The sequence below is a fragment of the Grampus griseus genome (genome assembly GCF_964374135.1).
Source record: "Grampus griseus genome assembly, chromosome: 1".
NCBI classification, from domain to species: domain Eukaryota; kingdom Metazoa; phylum Chordata; class Mammalia; order Artiodactyla; family Delphinidae; genus Grampus; species Grampus griseus.
The window spans coordinates 168,267,215-168,289,802 of record NC_139017.1 but is presented as its reverse complement, the minus strand read 5'-3'; the positions used below and the strand labels follow the sequence as shown (position 1 = coordinate 168,289,802).

Here is a 22,588-nt window from a genome sequence, read left to right as displayed (position 1 = left end):
ATTTGTTTTTCTCTTTCTGACTTACTTTACTCTGTGTGACAGATTCTAGGTCCCTCCACCTCACTACAAATAATTCAATTTCATTCCTTTTTATGGCTGAGTAATATTCCATTGTATATATGTGCCACATCTTCTTTATCCATTCATCTGTTGATGGACATTTAGGTTGCTTCCATGTCCTGGGTATTGTAAATAGTGCTGCAGTGAATACTGTGGTACATTATCTTTTTTAAAAAATAAATTTATTTATTTATTTATTTTTGGCTGTGTTGGGTCTGCATTGCTGCGCACACGCTTTCTCTAGCTGCGGTGAGCGGGGTCTACTCTTCGTTGTGGTGCGCGGGCTTCTCATCGCGGTGGCTTGTCTTTGTTGTGGAGCACAGGCCCTAGGCGCGCTGGTTTCAGTAGTTGTGGCTTGCAGGCTCTAGAGCGCAGGCTCAGTAGTTGTGGCGCACGGCCTTAGTTGCTCCGCGGCATGTGGGATCTTCCTGGACCAGGGCTCGAACCCGTTGTGCCCTGCATTGGCAGGCGGATTCTTAACCACTGCACCACCAGGGAAGTCCCTACATGTATCTTTTTGAGTTATGGTTTCCTCAGGGTATATGCCCAGTAGTGGGATTGCTGGGTCATATGGTAGTTCTATTTTTAGTTTTTTAAGGTTCTCCATAGTGGCTGTTCTCCATAGTGGCTGTATCAATTTACATGCTGTTCTCCATAGTGGCTGTATCTCCATGCTGTTCTCCATAGTGGCTGTTGTTCTCCATGCTGTTCTCCATAGTGGCTGTATCATGCTGTTCTCCATAGTGGCTGTATCAATTTACATTCCCACCAACAGTGCAGGAGGGTTCCTTTTTCTCCACACCCTCTCCAGCATTTATTGTTTCTAGATTTTTTGATGATGTTCATTGTAATTTTTATTATTTAAATCTCTTTTAGTACAGTGTACTGTGACTTGCAGCCCAAAGTACCTTGAATGGTAGGGGTAAGTTCCAGGATTGTCTTCATTTTACAGATGAGGAAATTGAACAAATAAATTAAGTCACAGACTCAGCAAGCACCGCCATTTATTGAGCACCTACTGTGGGCCAAACACGATGCCGTGTGCTTTAACTATATCATCTCATTTGCTTCTTGTAATCACTCAGCAGGTGGGTATCACTAGCCCCATTCTACAGATGAAGACACTGATGCATAGGGAAGTTAAATAAACTGCCTAAGGCCACATGTACCTGGAAAGTGGCAGGGGTAGGACTTGAACCCAGCTATAAGTCCAAATCCCGTGGAATGTCTCCTGTGCCAAGAAAGTCAGTATTTATCCATCCCTTCTTTTCACAGACCTTTACCGAGGGCGTGTGTTACACCAAGCTGTGTGCCAGGCACTGGGAACTCAGAGATGAACAAGGCAGCTCCTGCCCTTCAGGGAAGAGTTACAGTGCAGCATGGTGGCTGTGGTGACAGGTCACTGGACAGACAGGTGGAGAAGCTTCCTGTCTGGGGGGCTGAGGAGGGTCTGGGAAGGCTTCCTGGAAGTGACCCCCAAGGAGATGAAAACGCTCAAGGTTCGGGCCAGTGGGAGGGACAAAGGAAAAAAGCAAAACAAACAAAAACCCAGGTAAGACCCAAGGCACGGGGAAATTTACTCATGGGGACCATGGCTGGGGTTGAGGGCTGCGGTTCTTGAAAACACTGCAGATGCCATCTCCTGCCCCCAACCCATCACTCCCTGTCTCAGGAATGATATCTCTGTCCTCCCAGGACCCCTCCCCATCTGGACCTTTGGGGCCAAAGTTAGCTCCTCCCTCTGCCCCATCCACAGCACCCAAGCTATCTCCAAGTCAACTGCATTCTCCCTGAGAAAAACTGCTGTGTCCCTCCATCTCACCTGTGTCCCTCCATCTCTGGGTCACTGTCCTGGTTTCTCCAAACAACTCCCTCCTCTGGTCTCCAAACTCTCTCCCCGCAAAATCCTTGGAGGGCTTGAAGGCCAAGCCCAAGCTCTTAGCCACTCTACTATTCCGACTCCATATCCTGAGTGTCACTGACCCTGAGATGCATCGTGGCACTTAGCCCACTTGTCCACTGTTAAAATCACTCATTTGGGTGCCCGCCCCCCACAGATTGTAAGCACCAGGAGGGTAGAAGCCAGGCCTTGCTTTTCCTTGTTTTCTCCACGGGGCCTTGTACTACACTCAGCACATAGTAAGTGCTCACTGAATGTAGATATCTTACCCCCTATTAGGGTGTGTCCTACTTGAGGGCAGGGATAGTGTCGGCCTTGTTTGTCTTTTTTTTTTTTTATGTTGGGGGTAGGAGTTTATTAATTAATTTATTTATCTTTGCTGTGTTGGGTCTTCGTTTCTGTGCGAGGGCTTTCTCTAATTGTGGCCAGCGGGGGCCACTCTTCATCGCAGTGCGCAGGCCTCTCACTATCGCAGCCTCTCTTGTTGCGGAGCACAAGCTCCAGACGCGCAGGCTCAGTAGTTGTGGCTCACGGGCCTAGTTGCTCCGTGGCATGTGGGATCCTCCCAGACCAGGGCTCGAACCCGTGTCCCTTACATTAGCAGGCAGATTCTCAACCACTGCGCCACCAGGGAAGCCCCGGCCTTGTCTGTCTTACTCATGTCCACTTTCCATGTACTTCAAACGGTGCCTGGTGAAATGCTTGTAGGTGCTCCTTAAATGCTTGGTGAAGGTATAAATGAGTGGGTACTGAATGAGGGATGCCCTAGCCCCCTACCACACTGTGAGCTCCTTGAAGGCAAGGACAATGGCTTTCTCCTCTTTGTAGTGTCCAGTAACACCTGGCAGGCTGCTTGGCTGCCAAGAATCACCTCCCTGAAGAAGCATGACCATCCCTCTGTGAGAGAAAAGCACTCACCTTTGCTCAGGTTCTGGAAAGAGCTGGGACAGGGAGATGCCACAGAGGGCGGCATAAGCAAAACGGTTGGTCTCGGTCAGCTTCCGGCCTGTGGGCAGATGTGGCTCCCCTTCCACACCTGGCTCGGCCACCTGGGGCAGCCTCTGGCTCAACCCGTCCCCTGTGGCCATTTCCAGCCCTGCAGGGAGAAATCCCAGTGAAAAATGCTTTCAGCAGGTAGGCAAAGCTTCCTTAAATGGGACACAAAAACTACCTCATCATAAAAGAAAAGGTAGATAAATTAGCCCTCATTCAAATTAAAAACTTCTATTCATCATCTTTAAGAGACTGGGGCTGGGGGAGATATTTTCAATGTGTGTATCACAAAGGATTTGTATCCATAGTGTAAAAACAACTCCTACAAGTCTCTAAGAAAAAGAAACAAGGCAAATTTAAGATGGGCAAAAGACTTGAATAGGTACTTCACAAAAGATATCCAATGGCCAATAAGCACACGCAGAGGTGTTCAACATCACTGGGCATCAGAGAAACAGAAATTAAAACCCCAATGAGACACGGCTACTCACCCATCAGAATGGCTAAAATTAAAAGACTGACAATACCAAGTGCTGACGAAGATAAGGGACAAATAGAACTTCCATACACTGCTGGTGGGAGTGTAAATTAGCCATCTGAGACATGGAAATTAAAACTCCAATGAGATACTACCATTCACCTATCAGAAAGGTTAAAATTAAAAAGACCTACAATCCTAAGAGAATAAGGAGCAAATAGAACTTTCATACACTGCTGGTGGGAGTGTAAATTGGTACAACCCTGTGAAAAATGGTTTGACTTTATCCACTAAATTTAAACATGTGTCTTCCCTACACCCCAGCAACTCCACTCCTGAGAAATGAAGGTTTATGTCTCCCAAAAAACACGAATGCTCATAGGACCTTCACTCATAATAGTCCCAAAAGAAACAACCCACACATTCACCCACAGCAGAATGGACAACCTATGCAGATTTATACCATGGAATATTACACAGCAATGAAAAGAATGAAGTTTGGCTCACCACAACATGAGTGAATCTCAATGGTAAGCAGATGGTCATTCACCAGAGAATATATACTGTAGGATCACGTTTATATGGACTTGAAGAATAGGTCAAACCAATCTATAGTGAGAAGAGTCAGAAGAGAGGTTGCCAGTGGGAGGGAATATTGGCTTAGAAGGGGGACAGCAAGGCTTCTGGGTGATGGAAATGTTCTATATCTTGACCCAGGTGGTGATTACATGGGCATAAATGTATTTTAAAACTTCACTGAGCTGTACACTTACGATCTGTGTCCTCTATGTATGTTATACTTCAGTGAAAGGAAGGAAGAGAGGGAGCAAGGTCTCCTTCCCCTTCCTCTGTCCCTCCCTTTATTCTCTTTCCTTCCCAGGGGCAGAAGGGGAAGAAGGGAAGGTATGGGTGGGGAGGACTGGGGAAGGGACAAACCAAGCCAAGTCAGGCATCCAAGGGCCCTGGGAGCGGGTACTGGGAAGGGTACCAGCCGTGACCATAGGGCACTGTGGATACGAATGCAGGCTCAGGACCAGACAGACAGGGTGTGAATCTAAGTGCCTCCAACTCATAGATGTGGGACCTTGGGCAACTCAAACTCTCTGCACTGAGATTCCTTTGCCTAAAAATGGACTATAACAGTACGTGTCTGGAAGAGCTGTGTAAGTAATAAATGACATGGCCGTGAAGAAATAAATGCGTAAAAAGAATCAACAGACAAGTAAATAAGATGCTCAGCACAGTGCCTGGCACACAGCAAAGGTGTATAAATAATAGTAAGAGGCAACGTTATTGAGCCATTGCTGGATGCCAGGCCCTGGGGCTACAGTTTTTAACATGCGTGGTCCCAGCCAACTCTACGAGCCAGGTACTACTGATACCATAGCATCCAGTTTTCAAACCGGAGGGGAACAGGCTCAGAGAAGAACTGGGCCCGGGTCACATGCCAGTAAATGGCAGACCAGAGCCCAAAGCCAGAGCTCTTGGCCACCATCTCTGTTTCGAACACTCGTCTTATCGCCAGGAGATTTCTAGTCTAATACCCATACTCCACACTGACTTTGGTCCACAAATTTGTTCTCATCCAGCTGAGCAATAAAATCTTTTGTTCTCAAAGTATCACCTCCATGGAGGGATTATTTAAAAATCTGTCCACAACTAATATTGCATCAGTTTTTCAAAATAACTCTGAGGTAGTTAAAAGCCACAAACCAACATCTGGACAGCACATAACAGTTTACAGAGCACTTTAAATCCATTTAATTCTTACAACTACCATGTAAGGTTAAGTAGGACGTGAGGCGTTATGATTCTCTCCTTTAACTATAAGCTTCAGAGAGGCCAAGCGATTTCCCCACAGTTACACAGTAAGTATGTGATGAAAGTCAAACCAGACTTTGGTTCTAAACCCCGTGTTCTCTCCTGTACACCCGCACAGGGATTCTCCTTCCCTTGTTTCAGATGGAGAAATTGAGGCCCAGAGAGGTTAAGACCATGCCCAATGTCACCCAGCAAGACTGGCCTCCAATGGTTGCTCCAGGAACCCAAGTTGGAGATCTGTTTGTAGCAGACTTCCCTGGCTCAGGTAATCAGCGCAGACCATGACAGTGGGCAAAGAGGACGGCAACAAGCCAAGAACTGAGGACATCGCTGGGGGCAGCGCCTGGCCTTGATGGTCGCAGGCTTAGCAATTTCTACTACCTTTAAACAACTCCATGTGCCACTTGGCAGCTGGGGTAATTGTCCCTATTACCCAGAAGAACCCAAGATGGTATTTTATTGGGCTGGTATTTGGGGAGCCCCATGTTAGTTCTCAGCTCAAGAAGAAACGGCCTTCTAATCAGAGAAGCATGATCTGGCCTGTCTCTAACCACAGGGGACAGGGGGTTGCGCTGAGTGCACGAAGAGCTCAGCTCAGGCCAAATTCATTCATTCATTCATTCAACAAAATACTCTCCTGATGCCCTATAATCCATTCTCTACACAGTAGCCTGAGTGGCCTTGCTGTCCTATATACCAATCATGTCACTCACCTGCTTAAAGGCCTCCGAAGGCCTCCCATCACCCCAGGATGAACACCAATCTTTTCATGATAGTCTACAGAGTCCTGATCTGGCCCCTGCCCGCCTCTCAACTCCAGCTCATGCCCCCACACCCGCCTTGTTCACTACACTGTAGCCATGCTGGCTGTCTTTCTGCTCCTCAAATATGCAAGCTGGTCCTCCCTCTGGGCCTATGCACCTGCCATTCCCCCCAGTCTGGGACACTTTACATTTGACCTTCACATCATTCTGGCCTTAGCCTGAATGTCACCTCCTCTGAGAGGTCTTCCCTGATTCCCCAGGCCATGCTACTCTGCCTCTCTATCCTAGCACCCTGCTCTATTTCTATAAGACTTACTCCTGTCTTAAATAATATATTTTTAAATTATATTGTTTACTTGTGTAAACAAGTAGAATATAAACTTCTCGAGGTGGCCCCTGGTTGTTTTTTCACTGCTGTAACCCTAGCTTTCTGAACAGGCCCTGGAGTATTGCAGGCATTCAATAACTACTTGCTGGATGAATGAAGAGGGCCTTGAGGCAATCAGGGGACAAAACTGACAAATTCCCTGCTCTCAAGGGGCTTACATTCTGGTGGGAGACAGGCGATAATACACCAATACATCATGATCATAATCATTTAAGTACTTGCCACAATCACATAGCTATTAAGTGGTGGAACTGAGATTCGCACTCAGAGGATCTGGATGTAACAGTCCACTAAATAAGTAAGTAAGTAAATAAATAAATATATAAACATTCAGTTGGGCAGTGAACAGTTAGGGAGCGGGGGATATGCAGTGATCAGGACGGCGGGGGGTGACAACAGTATCGGATGAAAGGTGCCACTCCAGCAGAGGCCTGCAGGAAGTAAGGGGGACAGCCCTGCAGATGGATGGGACAGGGTATTCCAGTAGAAGAAACAGGACAGTGGTAGAGCTAGATGGACAAGTAAACAGACGATGATAACCCAGTGGGATAAATGCTGTGATGGAGAAAACACAGATAGAGGGATACAAAGAGAGGAACCCAGAATTGGCTTCCCAGAGAAGGTGACATCAGACAGGGGTGGGGTCAGTGGGGAGAGAATGTTCTCGGCAGAGGGGATAGCATCTGTCAAGTCCCAGAGGGAGAAGAGAGAGGATGCTTTTGAAGAACCAAAAGGATGCTCAGTGTAGCCAGGCCTTGGCCAATGGGTCGGTGTAGAGGTTGGGAGGGAAGAAATGAGGTTGGAGGGGAAGCTGCCAGAGGCCACACCCTGCAGGACCAAGTCCTCCCAGTTAAGGAGTCCGACTTAACCTCAAAGGCCATGGCCACGTGGGGAGCTGAGTGGGGGTACACGGGAGCCCTTGGTATGACTTCTGCAACTGCCTGTGAATCTATAATTATTTAAAAAGGAAAGGTGGGATGTCACTAGAGAATATGAAAACCTTAAGTTCTAAGTAAATCCAAAATAGATATTCCCCTCCACTCCAAACCAATCAGTTAGTTAATTTAATAAACATCTACCGGGGAATTCCCTGGCGTTCCAGTGGTTAGGACTCCACGCTTCCACTGCTTCCAGGGCACAGGTTCGATCCCTGGTCGGGGAACTAAGATCCCACATGTCACACAGCACAGCTAAAAACCCCCACAAAAACCAATAAATAAATAAAGAAACAAATATGTACCAGATACGTACAATAAATATGTACCAGGTGCTGTCTTACATGCTGGGGACACAGCGGTGACTAAGACAAACAGACAACCACCTTCCACCATAGAGATACATTCTAGTTGGGGAGACAGACAACATGTAAACTCACGACATTTAAATTAAGATCATTTTAAGTAATGACAAGGGTTCTGAAGAGAAAGAAACCTTAAATAATACTTACCCAGATTTCAAGAAACAACCGTGGGCTTCCCCTCTAAGTCTGAAAACAGGCCGTCCAGCTTCTTGAAGGTTCTTTGGAGAAATATGCAAATTTCCCTGGAGGAGCAAATGAGAAAAACAAGCCCATGGGTCCATAGGGTGTGGGATCTGGAGGAGGCCTGTGGGAAAGAGGGATCGGTTAGCCCGGGGCTCAGGGCTAACCCTACTACCACCACTACCACTCTTCTGGGCCTCTGCCCCCGCAGGTTTGCAGTCAGCTATCATTCACTGGGCACAGCCCTGGCGCTGTGCGTGGACTGTCGGTTCTAAGTCCTTTTACCCTGAGCCGTGGGTGCTGCAGTGGCTCCTTGGTTAGCCTGGCAGTAGAGGGCAGGCACCGGATCTACTCCATATCAGTATTCTGGTGCCCAACCTCTTACCTGCCACAGGGTGAGTGCTCAGAAATTGCCCGTGACACGATGAATGAACTAGTGTTCAGGCTTAAGCAAGAGCTAGGTTATTCCCTCCAGAAAGGCACTCCTATTCTTACCCTCCCATCAAGCATCAGTTGAGAAAGGGAGAATGGAACAAGGGCCAAGCATCTGGAATTACTCAGGGATGTCCCAGAGCCCAGCAGGAGAAGAGAGAAGATGCTTCTGAAGAGCCAGAAAGATGCTCAGGGACCACCTCAAACTTCAAATCACCTGAGCTTCATCCTAATGGGCCATTTGCCATGTTCAAGGAACCAGAATATTTTCTGCCTCTCAAGCTTCCATAGGGTGTTTAATCAACTAGTAGTGATAACACCCTTCCCCTGGAGGTTACCTTCTTATGAGGCATGAGAATGTATATACTATGCCTGCAAACCAGGAGATTCAAGCCACAAGTCCACCCATATTAAAAAGACACAGAGAAGAAAAATGTCGAGATGAATAGCCCCTATAGTGATCTCTGAAAGGTGAGATACCAGAGACTTTTCTGGATTTCCCCAATATTCTGTCACAGATACGTATTGCTTTTCAACTCTGAAGACAGTTATTTTGTTTATGTCTCCATCTGTACAGAGGGGACTGCTGGACTTACATTGGGATGGTGACAGTGACTGTCTCTAAGCCGGGGGGGTGGGGCGGTGGTTATCCAATTCTGGATGACTTTAATTTTTTCTTTATATGTTCAAGTTTTATGAATTTTCAATAATGACTGTGTATTGTTTACAAGATCAGAACAAATAGATACGATTTTAAATTATAATATGGTGTACTGATGCCGGTTCATACTGGCATCTCTTCCCAGCTCTGTGTTCAGTGATGCTGGGAGCCTGAAATGGGCCACAGAGGGAGTATTTCCATCACAGAAATGGAAAGTGCTACAAACAAAGGGATTCTATTTTCCAGGGAGGTGGTTAACAGTACATCACTGGATATACAGTACGATTCCAGTTATGTTTTATTTTATTTTTTATTTTTATTTTTGGCTGTGTTGGGTCTTCACTGCTGCGCGCGGGCTTTCTCTAGTTGCGGCGAGCGGGGGCTATTCTTTGTTGCGGTGCGCGGGCTTCTCATTGCGGTGGCTTCTCTTGTTGCGGAGCGCGGGCTCTAGGCCCACGGGCTTCAGTATTGTGGCGTGCGGGCTCAGTAGTCGTGGCTCGCGGGCTCTAGGGTGCAGGCTCAGTAGTTGTGGCACATGGGCCTAGTTGCTCTGCGGCATGTGGGATCTTCCCGGACCAGGGCTCCAACCCGTGTCCCCTGCACTGGCAGGCGGATTCTTAACCACTGTGCCACCAGGGAAGCCCTCCAGTTATGTTTTTAAAAAATGTTTCACAGAGCAAAAAGATCACAAGGCAGTACATCAAAATGCTAATGATCCTTGTCTCTTGGTGGTGGGGCTGTGGGCCTAGAAGTAATCGATTTTTATTCTTTCTATTTTTCTGAATTTTTGACATTTTCTGTCATGAGCTTATTAGAGCCTTTATAATAAAAACATTTTTTTTAAAGAATTAAAAACAGTTGTGTTTTTTTTTTTTTTTTTTTGCGGTATGCGGGCCTCTCACTATTGTGGCCTCTCCTGTTGCGGAGCACAGGCTCCAGACACGCAGGCTCAGTGGCCATGGCTCACGGGCCCAGCTGCTCCGTGGCATGTGGGATCTTCCCGGACTGGGGCACGAACCCGTGTCCCCTGCATCGGCAGGCGGACTCTCAACCACTGCGCCACCAGGGAAGCCCAACAGCTGTGTTCTTGACCCCTAGAAGGGGAATGCTTAGTCTCAGAAAGCCCTGGCCCCATGTGGCCCAGCCAAGCCAGTGGGGCTCAGGTCACAGTGAAGTCCCATTCCTCTGACCAACAGGTCTTGTCATCAACAAGATGGACAAGGGCAATTCTCAGCCATCCATGCCGGTGGGATGGAGGAGTCCAGGGTTCCAACGCCATGGACTGTCCAGGCGGAAGGGATGGGCCCCAGACTCTTCCAGCTGAGGGAGTGTGGTGGCAGCCGTGGGTGGTGTGACACCTAAACTGTGTATGCTGGTCCTCGGGGGCCTCCACCCCTTGTTCTGATTAGGGACCAGGATCCAGTTTGATATTCTCAAATACGTCTGAGAAGCTGGACTGATTCTGAGACAGCGAGCTGGGTTCCTGTGGTGAGAAAAAGACCCCGCTGATCAGGGCTAGCAGTGTCTGTGTGCCTGGGGCCACCTCGTGTGCACAGGGCCAGTCCAGCAGCACCCTGGGCTCAGGACATCCCTAATGGATGGAGTAAGTCCCAACTCCCTGGGGGTCTTGTCTCTGCCCAAGTGCCGTGAAGACACCAAGGAACCCTGAGAAAGATCCACACCTGACCCAGGAGGGCCCCAACTCTCAGGGAAACAACATGTACATGGTGAGGACACCAGTCAACGGCTAGGCTGCAAGGCCCAGAAGTGGGACGGAAGTGGTTCGTCTGGAGCGGGACCACGTTTTGATGCACCACAATCATGATTTTTCTCTCACCAGTCACGTTATCTGTCACCAAAGAAAACACGGACTGGGTTATTTCTGTCAGTAGTGGAGGTAGACGGTCATTCCCAAACATCTGACCTGGGTTCTGCAGGCACCCACAGGAGGTGCTCAACCCACATTTGTTGACGGACACCATAAACGATGCAGTGGGATTTCTTCTTGGAACAAGAAAAAATTCCAAAGTCAGCACCAAGGAGAAAATCAAATGTGGTCAGTATCACCCTTGAAAATCCTTTAAATCATCCTTAAAACTCCGGGACCTGGGTCTTTAGAAGATCTCATGCAAGAATGAACTTCTTTTGTTTTTCTTACACGTGAGTCAGCTGTGGCTTTTTTTTTTTTTTTTTTTTTAACTTGGAGCAGTCAGTAAAGGCCAAGGTCAAATTTGATATATATGTGTGTGTGTGTGTGTGTGTGTGTGTTGCAGGGGCGGGGAGCCCAGTGGGCGTCGGGGGTGACGTTCTTTTTCTCTCTCTCTTCCTCTTTTTCTGAGTTAACTGGCCACAGCTGCATTTTTTAATGAGTCTGCAGTACAGTGAGATAATCATTACCAGAGAGATAGCTACCGTGTCACAGGAAGGCTGAGGACTAATTATTCTGGAGCCAAGGAGAAGGAAGAACATCTGGCTGAAGAAATCCTTTATAACAAATACAGCTACAGCACTGTTCTTAAGCCAGAAACTCTGAAGATTGTAGTCCAAAGTTAAAACACACACACACACACACACACACACACACACACACACACACACAGAGTAAGACAATCTTGACATGGTCCTAGAAGTGGAGATTCTGCGCAGGCCCAATTTACTCCCCACTCTCAGCATTTTAGGAGACAAACCCATTCGTTCTATACCTCTATCTGGAAGTTAAACCGGAGGTCAGTGGTAACTGCAGCAACTCAGGAGGTTTCCATGGCAACAGTTCCAACATAGAAGAACCCAGAGGGTTTTGGACAATCCCACTACAGACCAAAAGAAAAAACAGGGATGTTGGCATGGAGGGCAAGTTCCCATCCCAACCTCACTTCAGCGGCCTGGAGGAAGGGCGGGGTGCTGGCGCAGGGAGGGTAACAGTGTGCTATCAGGGTGGATGCCCAGGCTGCAGGACGTTTTGTCCACATTTATCATTGCGCCCTTCCTCCCTGACTCCCATCCTCGTACAAGCTGCCATCATCTCTCTGGCAGGAGCCTCCTCACCAGTCTCCCGCCTCTTTCTGCCCTCACCCCTAGCTATCCACCCCACAGCATCCAGAAAGTTCCACCTCAAACTAGAATCAGATCATGTGCCTTCCCTGCTCCAAACCTTCAGTGACTCCCTTCTCACCCACAGTCACCATCAAGGCACCCGGGCCATATGTAGCACACCCTTCTCCTCCCCTCCCCTCCCCTCCACTCATTCTGCTCCAGACACACCATCCTCCTTGCTGCTCCTGGATCCCACCATGCATGCTCCCACCTCAAGGCCTTTGCACTGGCTGTTCCCTCTGCCAGAAGCGCTCTTCCCCCGATAACCACATGACCAACTCCCTTATCTCCTTCCAGTCTTTGCTCAAATCTCACAGCTCAGGGAAGCCATGCTGCCCCCAGCCTCTCATCCCAATCGCTTTTAACTGGCTCCTCTGCTTGGTCCAGAGCACGCATCGCTGTCTGACACACTATATCCTTTCCTTGTTTATGTTTATTGCTTATTGTTTATCTCTCCCTCTGCCCACGTGGAAGCACAGCAGGCACTCATAAACATTTGCTGAATGAAGGGTGGTTTCCACTAGGGATAATTAAAAAACAATTCAAGAGGGAAGTCTTCCTGGGAAGGAAGGGGGAGAAATGGCAAAATCTCTAATGGTTCATTTGACCTACTGGTTTTCAAACTGCTCCACAAGGTCCCAGGGACCTCTCTTACTCTGATGGGCAAGAGGAGAAACAGTGGGGAGCCATCCATGCCCAACTCCAAATTTCAACAGTGAATGCCCCAGCAATGCCACTTTTGGCTACACACCCAAAAGCACTGAAAGCAGGGTCTCAAAAAGATATCTGTATACCCATATTCATAGCGGCATTATTCATAATAGCTAAAAGGTGGAGGCAACCCAAGTGTCCATCCATGGATGACTGGATAAACAAAATGTTATATACACACAATGGAACATTATTCAGCCTTAAAAAAGGAAGGAAATTCTAACACACTGCAACATGGCTGAACCTTGAGGACATTATGCTAAGTGAAATCAACCAGTCCCAGAAAGACAAGTACGGTATGACTCCACTTATATGAGGTACTCAGAGTAAGCAACATCATAGAGACAGAAAGTAAAGGGGGGCTGCCAGGGGCTGGGGGAGGGGGAATGGGAAGTTGTTGTTTAGTGGGTACAGAGTTTCAGATTTGCAAGTTGAAATGGTCTGGAGATCGACTGCAAAACAATGTGATTATACCTAACACTTCTGAATTGCACACTTCAAAATGGTTAAGATGGCAACTTTTATGTTGTGTCTACTTCATCACCATTAAAAATGTTTTTAATTAAAAAAATCGTACCAGTCAATACTTGGTCAATGTTAGTAAATGCCACCCCTTTCCATGCATCATCTCATTTCCTCCCAATAATCCTACCAGGTAGGTGCTATTATCTCTGTCTTACAGATGGAGAAAGAGGCCCTGAGAAATGAATGTCAAGGTCACTGGATAAGTGATGTGGGATTTAAACTTGTACCTGGGTCTTAGCCCAAGGGCAGCCATCTTAACTACGAGGTTACACTGCTCCTCTTTGGTCTAGTTTATACACTGAGGTGGCCCCAAAGATTTCAAACACAATTTGAGAACGTCCGAATTAGAATCTCACTAGCTCCATCTGTCCACAGGTTAACACCCTGAACCGAGCAGGACCCCGTGGGGCTTTCCTGCGACAGACGCCTTCCCCCATGTCCTCTGCCTGCCTCTTGTTTATGGAAAAGCGGTAGTCTCCCAGGCCTCCCCTGAGCCACAAAAGCCTGGCTCAAGAATTAATGATCGAAAGGATTGTGTAGTGACAAGTGGAGTAGTTGTGCCAGGAGAACTGGTAATAATTTAAACAGTAAATCAGCCATACGGCAGTCATAGAATCTTTAGCTCCTCTCTGAGGTACCTAGATAACAGTATCTGACGCACATTTCCTGAGTTGTTTTACAGATGCTAAAACCCCCACCAAATGGAAGAAGTTAACTACTTGATGACCATGAGCATGTAGCCCCCCAGACCCACTGGAGCCTGAGGATTGATAACGTTAACACCTGTGACACCCTGTTACCTCACCACCAACCAATCAGAGAACCGTGCACGAGCTGGTCACACACCCTGTGACTCCCCTTCCTCATCTTGCCTTCAAAAATCCTTCTCCGTAAATTGATGCAGCCACTACGGAAAACAGTATGGAGGTTCCTTAAAAAATAGGACTCTCCGGTGGTCCAGTGGTTAAGACGACACGCTCCCACTGTAGGGGGTGTGGGTTTGATCCCTGGTCAGGGAACTAAGATCCCACATGCTGCATGGTGTGGCCACAAAAAAACCCACAAAACACCTAAAAACAGAGTAGCCATATGCTCCAGCAAACTCACTCATGGGCATATATCTGGAGAAAACTATAATTAAAAAAGACACATGCACCCCAATGTTCACAGCAGCATTATTTACAATAGCCAAGACATGGAAGCAACCTAAACGTCCATCGACAGATCAAGAAGATGTGATATATCTACACAACGGAATACTACTCAGCCATAAAAAATGAAATAATGCCATTTGCAGCAACATGGATAGCCTAGAGATTATCATACTAAGTGAAGTAAGTCAGACAGAGAAAGTCAAATACCACGTGGTATCACGTATACATGGAATCTAAAATATAATCAAAATGAACTTATTTACGACACAGAAACAGACTCACAGACATAGAAAGCAAACTTATGGTTACCAAAGGGGAATGGGCATGGGAGAGGGATAAATTAGGTGTTTGGGATTAGCAGATACAAACTACTATATATAAAATAGATAAACAACAAGGTACTACTATAACAGGGAACTATATTCAATATCCTGTAATAAACCATAATGGAAAAGAATATGAAAAAGAATATGTGTGTATATATATATGCACATGTATAACTGAATCACTTTGCTATACACCAGAAACTAACAACATTGTAAATCAACTATATATCAAAAAAAAAAAAAAAAAGTTTCCCTGAAACCCAACAGGGAGTTTGGCTTTTTCTGAGCATTGACTTCCCCAGACTCCTTGTCTGGAGCCTTACAATAAACGCTGAGCTTTCCTTCACCACAACCCAGTGTCAGTAGATTGGCTTTACTACATGTGGGTGAGCGGAGCTGAGCTTGGTTCAGTAACAACCCTACTTTTCAACTTTGTTTTCTTCCACTTCCCTTCTTCCAGCCAGCCTTGCCCCAAACTGAACCATCTGCTGCTTCCAGCCCATGCTGGGTTTCTCATCTAGGGCCTCATCTCATGCTGTTTTTTTCTTGATGTGGGTCCTCATGTCCAAATGGTGCCCTTCTTCAAAAGCATCCTGATCCCATTTCAGCCTCACAACAACCTTACAAGGAAGAGATTAACACTGTCCCCATCTTACAGACGAGAAAACTGAGGCTCACAGAGGTGAGGGCCACATAGCTGGCAAAAGGCAGGACCAGGCAGGACATACCCTCCACAGGCATGTGTGACTTCAAACCCAAGCTCTTCTCCACTTTACTAAAGGGTCTCAGGAGCTGCCATGAGGCTTCCTGGATTTGTCCAGCCTGCTACCTCTGAAGCCACCCCCAACCTCCCACCAGGCTTTCTCTGGGCTGCCTCACCTCCTCTCAGGTATAAAGGCTGGTTGCCCCTGTGCCTGTTTCCCCGACAAGGAGGCTCAGGGTGGGAGTGGATGCCACTCAGAACATCTGTGCTTCCCCACCTCCCCAGCAGAGTTCCCTCCTTATTCATCCAGGTCTAAGACAGCAGGTGCCACCACTGCCTGCTCCCATCAGACCCTGCGTGACTTTTATCAAATTTGCTACCACCTGACAATGGGTTACAGGTTTATTTGTTTGTGGCCCCACTACAGAAAGCTCCTTGAGGGCAGTGGCTTTTGTGGCACATTCCCTGATGGCTCCTAGAACAGTGCCTGGCAGAGTAAGTGAAAGGATGAATGAATGAACACCTACCCCCAAAACTAAGAAGTGACTTCAGTGTTCTTTTTTTTTTTTTTTTTTTTTTGGATGAAGGACAATACGGTTTTATACAAAGAGCAAGGTCCCAATATTTGCTCAAGAGCTACTCCCAAAGGTAGACTTCATTACTGAGCACCTATGAGCAAACTGAGACCAGTCCCGGAAGTCATGAGGGTTACAGTTGCAAGGTGTGTGTGTGGGGGGGGGGGGGGTTGGGTGGGTGACAGGGTACAGGCTGAAATTAATCCCAGCAATATACAGTGTATAATTCCACCTTGAGCTAAACCTCCCACACACCTGGGGATGTCCTGTGGCCTGAGGAACTTGGAATGCAAGTCTAGGTTGGGCTCAGATCTGATGGATGAGCAGGTGTTAACCTGGGAATAGGGAGATGAGGGAGGAGGAACGGTCTAGAAGAGCACATGCAAAGGTCCTGAGGCTGGAGGGAGCAGCATGCCTGAGCACAGAGGACTGCTGATAAAGTGATCAGAGATGCAGCTGGAGGAGGAGGCCAGGTGTAGGTGGGGCCCAGACTGCAGGGCCTTATGGGCCGTGCTAAGGGTTTTGTTCTTTATGCTAAGAAAGTGGGAAGCCACAGAAGGATTTTGAGCGGATGTTGGTACCAAAGATGGGTCTGGCTGCCAAGTGGAGGGCGGCTGAGTGGCAAGTGGATAATATCCTCTCCCCAGTCCCCTTCTGCCCGTTGTAACACATGGCATCAAGGCCCCTGTTTCATCTGTAGCCCCAGTTTAAAACGTATGGCAACATTTACAAAACCTTCAGGTCATAAAGGACAGAGTGATGATAAACCATCTAATGACATTTTTCAGGTCCCACATGTGTGGGCCCAGGAGCCTGATCCAGCCACTTGTAGCCTGGTGGTACCAGTGCAGGGAGAGATGGTTTCAGGCTCGTGAGAAATTCTCCAGGCTCTGACCCTGATGCACCTCCCCGTCACCCCAACCAGGCCAACACTTGTCTTGTTGACTGCTTGTACCTCCAGTGTCTAAACAGTGCTCATGCTGGTACATGCTGAGCTATGGCAACCTATGCAGTCAACTGTGCCCATCCAACCACTCCCAGGTCTTGGGCTTAAAAACTGAAAAGGCTCCCAGAGTGGCAGCTCTACACAGGGCTGTTTGTGGCTTTGGCCGCTTTCACCCCCATGACAACCTTGGGGACAGGTATTTTACAGATGAGGCACAGGTCACTTAGCTTGTTCAAGATGACTCAGGAAGCTGCAAAGTTAGCCACATCTGTCTGATGTAGTACATGTGATGGCAAGGGTTCTAAAAGTTGAAATGTTCTAGTTCCGTGAAAAATGCCAGTGGCAGTTTGATAGGGATTGCATTGAAGCTGTAGATTGCTTTGGGTAGTAGAGTCATTTTCACAGTGTTGATTCTTCCAATCCAAGAACACGGTATATTTCTCCATCTATTTGTATCATCTTTAATTTCTTTCATCAGTGTCTTTTATTTTTTTTTCGGTACACAGGCCTCTCACCGCTGTGGCCTCTCCCGTTGCGGAGCACAGGCTCTGGATGCGCAGGCTCAGCGGCCATGGCTCACGGGCCCAGCCGCTCCGCGGCATGTGGGATCCTCCCGGACCAGGGCACGAACCCGCATCCCCTGCATCGGCAGGCGGACTCCCAATCTCTGCGCCACCAGGGAAACCCTCATCAGTGTCTTATAATTTTCTGCATACGGGTCTTTTGTCTCCTTAGGTAGGTTTATTCCTAGATATTTTATTCTTTTTGTTGCAATGGTAAATGGGAGTGTTTTCTTAATTTCACTTTCAGATTTTTCATCATTAGTGTATAGGAATGCAAGAGATTTCTGTGCATTAATTTTGTATCCCGCTACTCTACCAAATTCATTGATTAGCTCTAGTAGTTTTCTGGTAGCATCTTTAGGATTCCCTATGTATAGTATCATGTCATCTGCAAACAGTGACAGCTTTACTTCTTCTTTTCCAATTTGGATTCCTTTTATTTCTTTTTCTTCTCTGATTGCTGTGGCTAAAACTTCCAAAACTATGTTGAATAATACTGGTGAGAGTGGACAACCTTGTCTTCTTCCTGATCTTAGTGGAAATGGTTTCAGTTTTTCACCATTGAGGACGATGTTGGCTGTGGGTTTGTCATATATGGCCTTTATTATGTTGAGGAAAGTTCCCTCTATGCCTACTTTCTGCAGGGTTTTTATCATAAATGGGTGTTGAATTTTGTTGAAAGCTTTCTCTGCATCTATTGAGATGATCATATGGTTTTTCTCCTTCAATTCGTTATGTATCACGTTGACTGATTTGCGTATATTGAAGAATCCTTGCATTCCTGGAATAAACCCCACTTGATCATGGTGTATGATCCTTTTCATGTGCTGTTGGATTCTGTTTGCTAGTATTTTGTTGAGGATTTTTGCATCTATGTTCATCAGTGATATTGGCCTGTAGTTTTCTTTCTTTGTGACATCTTTGTCTGGTTCTGGTATCAGGGTGATGGTGGCCTTGTAGAATGAGTTTGGGAGTGTTCCTCCCTCTGCTATATTTTGGAAGAGTTTGAGAAGGATAGGTGTTAGCTCTTCTCGAACAAAAAATTTCACAATTTGTATGGAAACACAAAAGACCCCAAATAGCCAAAGCAATCTTGAGAACAAAAAATGTAGCTGGAGGAATCAGGCTCCCTGACTTCAGACTATACTACAAAGCTACAGTAATCAAGACAGTATGGTACTGGCACAAAAACAGAAATATAGATCAATGGAACAGGATAGAAAGCCCAGAGATAAACCCAAGCACATATGGTCACCTTATCTTTGATAAAGGAGGCAAGAATATACAGTGGAGAAAAGACAGCCTCTTCAATAAGTGGTGCTGGGAAAACTGGACAGGTACATGTAAAAGTATGAGATTAGAACACTCCCTAACACCATACACAAAACAAAGCTCAAAATGGATTAAAGACCTAAATGTAAGCCAGAAACTATCAAACTCTTAGAGGAAAACATAGGCAGAACACTCTATGACATAAATCACAGCAAGATCCTTTTTGACCCACCTCCTAGAGAAATGGAAATAAAAACAAAAATAAACAAATGGGACCTAATGAAACTTAAAAGCTTTTGCACAGCAAAGGAAACCATAAACAAGACCAAAAGACAACCCTCAGAATGGGAGAAAATATTTGCAAATGAAGCAACTGACAAAGGATTAATCTCCAAAATTTACAAGCAGCTCATGCAGCTCAATAACAAAAAAACAAACAACCCAATCCAAAAATGGGCAGAAGACCTAAATAGACATTTCTCCAAAGAAGATATACAGATTGCCAACAAACACATGAAAGAATGCTCAACATCATTAATCATTAGAGAAATGCAAATCAGAACTACAATGAGGTTTCATCTCACACCCGTCAGAATGGCCATCATCAAAAAATCTAGAAACAATAAATGCTGGAGAGGGTGTGGAGAAAAGGGAACACTCTTGCACTGCTGGTGGGAATGTAAATTGATACAGCCACTATGGAGAACAGTATGGAGGTTCCTTAAAAAACTACAAATAGAACTACCATACGACCCAGCAATCCCACTACTGGGCATATACCCTGAGAAAACCATAATTCAAAAAAAGTCATGTACCAAAATGTTCACTGCACCTCTATTTACAATAGCCAGGAGATGGAAGCAGCCTAAGTGTCCATCATCGGATGAATGGATAAAGAAGATGTGGCACATATATACAATGCACTATTACTCGGCCATAAAAAGAAACAAAACTGAGTTATTTGTAGTGAGGTGGATGGACCTAGAGTCTGTCATACAGAGTGAAGTAAGTCAGAAAGAGAAAAACAAATACCGTATGCTAACACATATATATGGAATCTAAGAAAAAAAAAAAAGGTCATGAACCTAGGGGTAAGATGGGAATGGAGACACAGACCTACTACAGAATGGACTTGAGGATGTGGGGAGGGGGAAGGGTAAGCTGTGACAAAGCGAGAGAGTGGCATGGACATATATACACTACCAAACATAAAATAGCTAGCTAGTGGGAAGCAGCCGTAAAGCACAGGGAGATCAGTTCGGTGCTCTGTGACCACCTAGAGGGGTGGGATAGGGAGGGTGGGAGGGAGGGAGACGCAAGAGGGAAGAGATATGGGAACATATGTATATGTATAACTGATTCACTTTGTTATAAAGCAGAAACTAACATACCATTGTAAAGCAATTATACTCCAATAAAGATGTTAAAAATATAAAAAAATGAGAAGTTGAAATGCTGACAGTGACATAAGCATTCTATTTCCGGAGAGAGCGGAGCAGGGAGCCTCAAACTCCTCGCCTTGAGCTCAGCCACCCTCCCTCTGCCTCATGTATTTCTTTACTGAGAGCACTCACAGGTTATCAACAGGGTCACTAGGGTCTCTAAATAAATATACTCTAAATAAACACTACCCCCTTGCTTACGCCTGATTTGGCAAAAGGTCTCTGATAGGGGCCACACTCTGGACCCTGCTTTCCCATTTCTGAAGCATTCTGGCATACCATCATCAATGCTATGAAGTATTATGACCCCCATTCTATGATAAGAAAACAGGCCCACAGAGGTAGAATGACATATCCAAGATCACACAGCTAGGTTTCCAGGCTCTGAGGTCAGTTTAGGGCTCCCTTTGGCCCACTCTCTACCCACCTAGGCCCTCTCCCCCAAATCCCTGGGCGGTGGGTCGGGGGAGCTCAGGCTGACAGAGTATCTCAAACCAGGCCCAGGGGGGCTGGAGGCTCAGAGGGCTTGAGGCTGTGAGGTTTGATCTCTCTCCGCCCTCTTCTCAGACTTCATGGTAGAGAAGATTCCAAAGGTCCCTCCTCTAGGCTCAGCCTTTCCCCGCCTGCCCCTCAGGCTGAAGGGCCCTGTTTTACTCCACCCTCTGGAATGTACCCCCCCTCCACCCCCACACCCCAGGGCACCACTTGTCTTGTTGACTGCTGTTTCCTCAGTGCATGACCACCTAGCGGGGTGGGACAGGGAGCGTGGGAGGGAGGAAGACGCAAGAGGGAAGAGATATGGGAACATATGTATATGTATAACTGATTCACTTTGTTATAAAGCAGAAACTAACACACCATTGTAAAGCAATTATACTCCAATAAAGATGTTAAAAACAAACAAACAACAGTGCACACACTGGCACACAGCAGGTGTTCAATAAATATTTGCTGGATGCCCCCAAAGCTTAGAAGGCTTCATGTTTCTGCCCTGAAATGAACACCGAGTTAGGAGAAAAGAGAACTAACTGCTGACTCCTACTCCATGTTAGGCAGTAGTGTCTAGACCAAGGCCCCCAGTCTAGCCCAGCTGTGGTCCCGACTCCCTGTGCCGGGCCGAGCAGGGCAGAGAGCGGGCACTGTGCTGGCCTCCTCTGTGCCAGGCACTGGGCCAGGCTGTGGAGTCGGGGAACCCAGGTTCGTATCGTGACCTCCTTCCCAGCGGTGTGGTCTTGGGGAAATTCCCTCATCTCTCTGAGCCTCAGCTTACCCAGGTGTAAAATCCACTCCAAAGTTAGTATCAGTAATTCATCCTCCTCTAACAGCAGGGGTCAGGATGAGGCGACCTGGGCTCCCTGTGACACTGGGGCCGGGGCTTTTCTGCAGAGGTTATTCCCAACCTCCCTCCCCGCTCCCCGGGGAATTCTCAGTTTAGGTGTGTCCTGTGAGCTCAGAGGTCTGGAGGGGCAAGGAGAGGGGGTGAGGGGCGCTAGAGGGGCCGCGTGAGCCAAGTGGAAGCCCACTGACCCCGGGTGACCTTGGGCAAGTCCCTTCCCCTCCCTGGCCCGGACCAGCGTCCTCATTTATCAAGGGAGGCTGGGGACGCCTGAGTGCTGCGCCCGGCCTCAGTTTCCCCATCTGCTGCCCGGGCGTGTGGTTCCTACGTGCACTTCCGGCTCGGAAGGAAAACAAGCAACCACACGGAGGCCTTGACTCCGGGGAGGTCGGCGCGGAGGGCGGGGCGGGGGCAAAGAGTCCGCGGGCCGAGCCAGCCGGGACTGGGGCTCCCCGCGCGCAGCCGGCGCGGTGGCGCGGGGAGCGGGCCTCTTACCTGAAGGTGGCGGCGAAGGCGACGGCGAAGGCGGCCCGGCTGCCCCGGCCCCGCCCCTCCTTCCCTTCCTCCCTCCCTCCCCCCGCGCGGGGCCCGACTGGTCCTGACGCCGCGCCGCCCGCCCCGTGCGCGCCTGGTCCTTCCGGGCTCCGGGCTCCGAAATGCGTGTCCCGAGCTGCTCGCCCCGCCGCCAGCCCGCCAGAGAGTGCCGGCTTCAGGAAGTGACGGGCCAGCCCGGCGCGAGACTCGGTTTGTGGGTCTCTTCGCTTTCGGGGAAGCCACAGGGCTTCGGCTCTGCGGAAACTGCTTGCCAGGGGCTCGGTCGTCAAAAGTAAATCAGTTGCAATCAAAGAACCAGGCACAGAAACAGCCTTCCCGCTTGTGTATACAGTGCTTGGAAGTTTACTGCGTGATGAGATAGCCATGCGCTCCCTGAGTTTTTCAGTTTCTTTAACGCCAAGTTTGGTCTG

The 22,588-nt window shown here is 47.6% G+C and overlaps 1 protein-coding gene across 4 annotated transcripts in view; it reads right to left on the bottom strand.

Annotated features, from left to right (window-relative positions):
* The window catches only part of TMCO4 (transmembrane and coiled-coil domains 4), a 96,772-nt gene extending 74,571 nt beyond the window's left edge, over positions 1-22,201 (bottom strand). For 2 of the 4 annotated variants that reach the window (XM_082678786.1, XM_082678789.1), the window contains exons 1-4: positions 22,119-22,201; positions 11,680-11,787; positions 7,852-7,946; positions 2,879-3,056 (exon numbers count right to left, since the gene is read on the bottom strand). In XM_082678786.1, the coding sequence (XP_082534912.1) occupies positions 2,879-3,048 (170 nt within the window). In that variant the 5' untranslated portion in view covers positions 3,049-3,056; positions 7,852-7,946; positions 11,680-11,787; positions 22,119-22,201. Of the gene's footprint in view, positions 1-2,878; positions 3,057-7,851; positions 8,009-11,679; positions 11,788-22,118 lie in introns of all 4 variants that reach the window. The other 2 variants (XM_082678788.1, XM_082678787.1) reach the window with 2 other exon arrangements.
* Between the last annotated feature and the right edge of the window lie 387 nt (positions 22,202-22,588).